Below are 6,744 nucleotides of genomic sequence, written 5' to 3'. Positions count from 1 at the left end.
TGTGACAGTGTATTTATGTGAGTGTTTGTGAGAGTGTTTACATAGTCGGAGCAAAAAACTTGTATGAGCCGTTGTATAGAAAAATATGAATTACTCGTTATGTTTGCTATGACTTCAATTTGTTTATGTAATTTATTAATGGAAAATATGCAAAAATTGCTTATTAACTTTATGAAGTAATGGTATATGCATATTGTTTATATATATATATATATGTATATATTATGTATTTTTTATGTAAATTGTTTTGTAGTCAAAGTTGAGCTAGACTTTCGCTAAGTTCCAAGTTAAATTATAGTCGACTTTTTGTATGAGTATTTTAAAAAATAGGGATAGTCTTTCATATGCCATTTATGGTAAGTATTTACGATATTACGATTTGTATGGAATAGAAGTAAGATTCCGGTTTACGAGAAAAATATATAGTACAGATGTGTGTGGTAAGTTCTCATTTGTTATCTCTTTATAAATATACATATATGTATTGTATATATATATTTTGTTTTCTTTTGTATTTTATAGATCGATCGCTTGTTTTACTTTATTTATTTTATTCTCTTTTTAATAGTTAAATGAATTACTCTTTGTATTTTCTTCGGCTTTATAAGATTTATAAATTACATTGTTTCTTGGTTTTGGGATTGAATTAAATATTCCATAAATATATGTGTGAGCTTGATTTTTATAGTTTATATAATTACATACAGTTTAGTCAACTTAGAAAAGAGTTTCAACCGGTTGTTTTGCTTAGCTTAGCTTTTCTTTACTTTGATTTACATGTCTTTCTTTTTTTATGAAAATGGTCTGCATTTTTATTTGCGTGTGTGTGAGTGTGTGTTGCCCTTGCCTGGGGCATGCTTCCAATTAAAAATTTGATCTTGTCTAAATTTTTGCAGCTCAATTAGCCTCAGCTGTAAGGAGAATATGCTTGGAATAAAGACTTTGGCTTTTTGTTTTGTTTTTGAATAAATAGTTTTTATTTGAAAATGATTTTTTTTTGTAATTTTTGTATTTTGGTAGAATTTTACAAGTTGAATGGAAAATACATACGATAAATATTACAGTGTTTGTTGTTGTTTTTCTGTGGTTTTCTTTGTGTGTGGTGTGTGTTTTTTTTTTTGTTTTTATTATTTGGTAAGGTTAAGGAGTGTTTTGTTGTATGCATTTATTGTTAAATTTAATTTAGTTTGGGTTTTGTTTTTGCTTTTCACTTTGTCAAATTGTATTGCGTATGCTTAGAAAACTGCTCATAACATGGCATTCAACTACAAAAGTATCTCGTATCTCGCAGATACAAAAGATGTGTTGTTCAACAACTTTTGCATAGGTTACACACTGGATTTTGCCCAAGAATCGAATTCGAAACAATCTCTCTATAAGCAAATTGCTCAAAAATTTGTTAAATCGTTAAATGATATTTTATTTTGCTAATAAACTTACTAAGTTCTTGTTTTTGTTTTGTTTTCTTTGTGTGTGTGTGTGTGTGTGTTTGTGTTTAAGTTGTGTGTTGCATGTGTTTACATAAATAAAGCTTAAAAACTATAAAACATAAGTGTGGAGCGGGGAGCGGGGAGCAAAATAAGGGATTGCAATGTGGGAGAAGACAAGAAAAAGTTGTAGTAATCATAGTAGAAACGGCGGAACGAGAAAGAGAGAGAGAGAGCGGAGTTGTATAATATACAAAAATACTATAAAATAACAATTATAAATTCCATTATCATTGTGTAAAATCAAAATGCACAATCAATAGATACACAGTAAAGAAATGCATAAGCATACTCATACATACACATAAATACATAAGTATAAATAAGTCTAAACAAAATTAACAGCTGCAACGCACAGTGTTAAATGCCATTCACTAAATACAATAAATGTTACAATTTATATTATTATTATTATCATTATTAATATTATTATTCTTATTATTTTTATGTATACTCGTATATAGTATATAGTGTATAGTATATGCTTTTTATAAATATTACATACAATGTTGTGTTTTACAATGAACTGTTTTCTCTCTTTTTTTTGTTTTTGTTGTTGTTTGTATCTTTGTTTCAATCTATGCTGAGATTTATCTGTTCAGTTGTTTTTGCTATTGCGAGATTGTTTGTTTTAGGTTCTCTTGCTCGATTTATATTTTGTTGTTCTTGGATTCAAACTACATTCGTATGTGGCTTTATAAATGCAACGAAATTATAGTAATTACAATAAATTAGTGTACAAAAAATTATAGTTAGTTTGTGTGTGTTCGTGTCGTGTGTGTGTGCGTGTGTGTTGATGTTTTTATGCGTTTGTTTTGTGCGTGATGTTGTTGTTGTTGTTGTTTTTATGGTGTTTGGTGTTGGTTGTGTGCAATTTGTAGCTTCATCATCGTATCGCACAATCAGCTGGCGCTCTTTTCTCTATATCCTTCTATACACACGCAAATTCAACAAATTACAATTTACATCGATCGATCGATAATCGTATCGAATCGAATCGAATTATGGCTGGCTGATTCAAAAATTAGCAATTTCAATTTTGCAAATTTTCATTTCATTTTTTTTTTGTTTGTTTGTTTTGTTGTTGTAGTAAATACAAATAGTTAAGAGAGTTGCTTGCTTTTGTTTTCTTCTCTTCATTTATAGACCGGTTTACTTTGTGTTTTTGTTTATCAATTAAATTAGGCCTTAATAATTAGAGCGTTTACGTTTTTCTTTTCGTAATCATCATTTTGTTTGTTTTTGGTTTGTTCATTTGCTTTATCATTACGTTATGCATTAAATGTAAATTTGTTTTGTTTTCTTTTTCAATTTCTTTTCTTTGCATTTTTATAATATTTACGTTTGCTTTCTGCTAATTTCATTTGCCCAGGGGATGTATTGTTGTTGTTGTTGTTCTTGTTTTGGATTGTTTGATTTGAATGTAATTTGCGCAGAGTTTGTAAACTTTGAACTTAAGCCTAAACAAGCATGAGAAATGCAGCGTTGATGGCATGAATAATTTCAAAGAGATTGCAACAGGAAACATTTAATATATTTATATAATATAATATTTATATACTTATATATGTGGTAAATATGCCTTCTATAAGTATGCATATATACTTTGTTCTCATTAATTATCTCATCTCATCTCATTATAATTTCATTTCATTCGATTTTTAATTTGTTTTCATCTTTTTTTGTTTACTTTGGGGTTCGTTTTCTTATTCGTTTTTCCTTTTTTGTTTTTTAGTGTTTTGTTTTGTTTTTAATAAATACACGAGAAACTAAACTACACATAAATTATGAAAATCTATAAAATTATTCAGACCAAACAACAACTACATATTATGCATTAATGCTTGCGTTTCAATGTGTCTGTTCTTGACTGTGTGTGTGTGTTTTATGTGTGTTTGTTTTTGTGTGTGTATGTTGTGCGTTTCATGTCATACATGTATGTTTGCTTGCATGATGCAAATGTAATGCAAATATAGGAAATGCTTTTCAATATGTACGATTGCGACTGCGATTTCACTTTCACTTTTTCACATTTCACATCTAGTATTTTTATCAGCTGCCTTCTCAAAACGAATTCCTTCAGATTCTAGACACATTTCTTTTCAAGCGCAATTTCTCCTTTCCATACAGATACAAATAAAAGTTCTTTGGGCTTTGCTTTTGCTTTTCGTGTGTAGTTGTGTGTGTGTTTGTTTGTTTGTGTTGTTGTTGTTGTGTGTTGGTTGGTTCTATCATCATTTGCTTTGTTTGTTTGTTTGTTTTTGATCAATGCTGGTGGGTTGTTGTGCTCCCGCGCTGTTTGTTTTTTGTTGTAGTTTCTTTTTTTTATATATATATATTTTTTTTTACTTATTTTTTGTTTTGTTTTCTTTTGTTTTTAATACCGTAACGGTCCCCGTTTTGCGCCGCTAAACCGCCAACCGCCAACCGCTTAGTACAGGCCACAGCCGCGCAGATTGTTTGCTATGATGACATCGGTGACAGCATCGAATACAAACTGTATGTTGTTGGTATCTGTGGCGCACGTCATGTGGCAGTAGATTTCTTTCGAGGTTGATTTGTTTTTCGCTTCAAATTGAGCCTGAATGTAGGCAGCCGCCTCGCCATACTCCTGGCCACCTGCCGCACAAAAAGGAAAATAAATCAATCATTAATCACAGTTTATAATTTGGATTTATGTTTTATTTTGGAGTTGACAAAGACTCTACTTACCTGTGTATTCGGGAAAGCAAATTGTCAGCGGACTCTTGCGTATCTTCTCCTCGAACAAATCCTTTTTGTTCAGGAACAATATAATCGAGGTATCCGTGAACCATTTGTTGTTGCAAATGGAATCAAACAGCTTCAGCGACTCTTGCATGCGGTTCTATAAAATACATTTTTAATTAGTTATATTTGAATTTCACTTCTTTTAGATATTTACTCACCGTAGTTTCGTCCTCATGCAAGACCTGATCGTACTCAGACATGGCCACGCAGAAAATAATCGCTGTTACATCCTCAAAGCAATGTATCCATTTCTTACGCTCAGATCGCTGGCCACCCACATCAAACAATCTGTAAGTGAATTAAGATAATGGTAAATTAGCATTCGATTTTATTTATTTAATGGGTAGATTGAAATTTCAAATTTTCTTGTACTGTGAATAGTGTCGCATGCGACATTTTTCGACAGAGAATTGCCCACATACAATTAGTAAAAAAGCAAAGTATCTATTTAGCTTTTGCGAATTAATATTCGCATCAGCCTAAAAGCATGCTACATTAAATTTTCTAATAGATTCAGTACGTAGTTTTTGATAAGACGCAACCGAAAACAAAATTTTTGTTTGATTTCGTTATATTGATATTATATTTTGGTTCACTGCCTTAATGCAGAAATATAAAATTTGCAAAATAAAAAATGTTTTTTCAATAAATGTTCTACTCTGTTTAAATTTTGAAAATCAAAAGTAAATGTTACAGTAAATAGTCTGAACAAATAAAAAATTAAATCAAAATATAAAATACACTTAAAACACAAAAGAGTTGTATCATTGCAAGTGCAACGAAAGCGAGCTATGTATTTAGCTTAGTTGCTGGACACTGTCGTCTGTTTACTTACTTGAAGTTGAGATTTTTGAAGGAGAAATGCACCTCGACAATGCCGGTGGTCTTGACTCGAGTGCGCAAGATATCCTGCTCGGTTGGCTGGTAATCCTTGGCGCCTAACCGATCCAAATCATCCAGGAAACTGCAAAGCACAAAGCGCACACATTAGTTAAGTCGGAGTATGGTAGACTAAGCAAAGGAGTATCTAGGGACAAGAGACGAGGAGGACAGCTTGATTGAGAGGGGGAGGCGGGCAGATACAAATGTTTAACTGGCCTGCAGCCCCCGTTGCCAGGATGGCCAGGATAAACACGAAACTTGTGGCGCTGTGTCGAAGCGCTGTGCAAACAATTAAAACGTAGCACAAATTTAGGCGCCAGCAAGTGGATACACACGCGCTACAGACAGCAGACAGAAGATACAGATACACACACACACACACACATGTGTATCTAAGTATCTAGGTGTAGGTGTAGCTATGTGCATGGCTTTTGTGTGGCATCAAGTTTCGCAACTGTAGCTACATAATTAGTTTTTATTTGTGTCTCTCAATCAGTCAAAGGTTGCGTGTCCAGCTCCAGACCCAGTTCGCAACAAGTAGGTCATAAAAATAATAAAAAAAAAAACGACACAAGACAAGCGAGAGAGGTAAGAGCAAGCAGAGAAAGAGTGCCACAATAGGCCACTGTCCAGAGATCTGAGCTATAATTTACCCTAGGCACGCAACACTATCTTTATTTGTTGGTCTCTTTTGTTTTTTGTTTTTTGGCAAAGACAAATTCCATTTGTTGCTGCTCGTTGTTTCAGGTGTAAAGTTCATGTAACCCATTTGAGGTCTTCATGTCTTCCAGACTCTTGTGAGGTCGACTCACGCATCGTAAATAAATTTTACAGTTTGTCCATTTTTCTATCGCATGAATCTCTCGCTTTTGTTGTTGCTGCTGCTGTTGCTGTGTGGCCTTTAATTAGGTGGTTGCATTGCTCAACAACTTGCAACCAAACACAACAAATTTGCGTCGGCTGGCGTTGCCAGATCGTCGCATGCATCGAATGCAACACAGCGTGGCACACATTGGCGGGGAAAATTGCCGAGTCACGCTTTGTCGAGCCGTGTGTCTCTGTGTGTTTGTACTCTAAATGGCTATGGCATAACCACAAACATAGTCATAACTCGTAAACCACAATTGCGACGACCACAAAAATCGCGTCCATTGAGGTGGAAAAGTTTTTCGGGGAAGAGTTGTAAACGCGAACGCATGCATAACTCTCGTACTCCAAATAAACCTCAATATATATATATATCTCTAACTAATATATAGCGTATAGTCCGAGTGTAAACATTGGTTACATTTATGAGGCACACGCTAATCAAGTTAGCTTCAGTGAGCTTCACATTTCACCATTAGATCCGTGATCTCAAAGATTGGCTATGCAATTTGTGTATATCTCCTCTCCTCTGAGATTGTGCAATCGCCGTCTCCGCCGTCGGTTGTCTATGCGTGTTAGCACTTTCCGTATATCATGTCGAATAAGTCAAAAAGAGACTTTGATGAAAGATGCGCCTTCGTGATTAGTTTGGAAACGAGCTAATCAGCGGTAAATTGCTTTCAAATGGTTTTGGGAATTGCCATTTAAATGCATTTTTAATGCGTTCAATTCTTTTCGA

The 6,744-nt window shown here is 33.6% G+C and overlaps 1 protein-coding gene across 3 annotated transcripts in view; it reads right to left on the bottom strand.

Moving 5' to 3' along the window:
- Positions 1-1,066: 1,066 nt before the first annotated feature.
- Positions 1,067-6,744, bottom strand: part of LOC117567629 (G protein alpha o subunit) — a 37,575-nt gene continuing 31,897 nt past the window's right edge. For all 3 annotated transcript variants that reach the window (XM_034247723.2, XM_034247724.2, XM_034247726.2), the window contains exons 5-8: positions 5,092-5,220; positions 4,415-4,544; positions 4,200-4,353; positions 1,067-4,106 (exon numbers count right to left, since the gene is read on the bottom strand). In XM_034247723.2, coding sequence (XP_034103614.1) covers positions 3,919-4,106; positions 4,200-4,353; positions 4,415-4,544; positions 5,092-5,220 — 601 coding nt within the window. In that variant the 3' untranslated portion in view covers positions 1,067-3,918. The remainder of the gene's footprint in view (positions 4,107-4,199; positions 4,354-4,414; positions 4,545-5,091; positions 5,221-6,744) is intronic.

The sequence above is a fragment of the Drosophila albomicans genome, chromosome 3 (genome assembly GCF_009650485.2).
Source record: "Drosophila albomicans strain 15112-1751.03 chromosome 3, ASM965048v2, whole genome shotgun sequence".
Classification (NCBI taxonomy): Eukaryota; Metazoa; Arthropoda; class Insecta; order Diptera; family Drosophilidae; genus Drosophila; species Drosophila albomicans.
The sequence above is the reverse complement of the archived record's forward strand: the minus strand, read 5'-3'. Positions and strand labels throughout refer to the sequence as shown.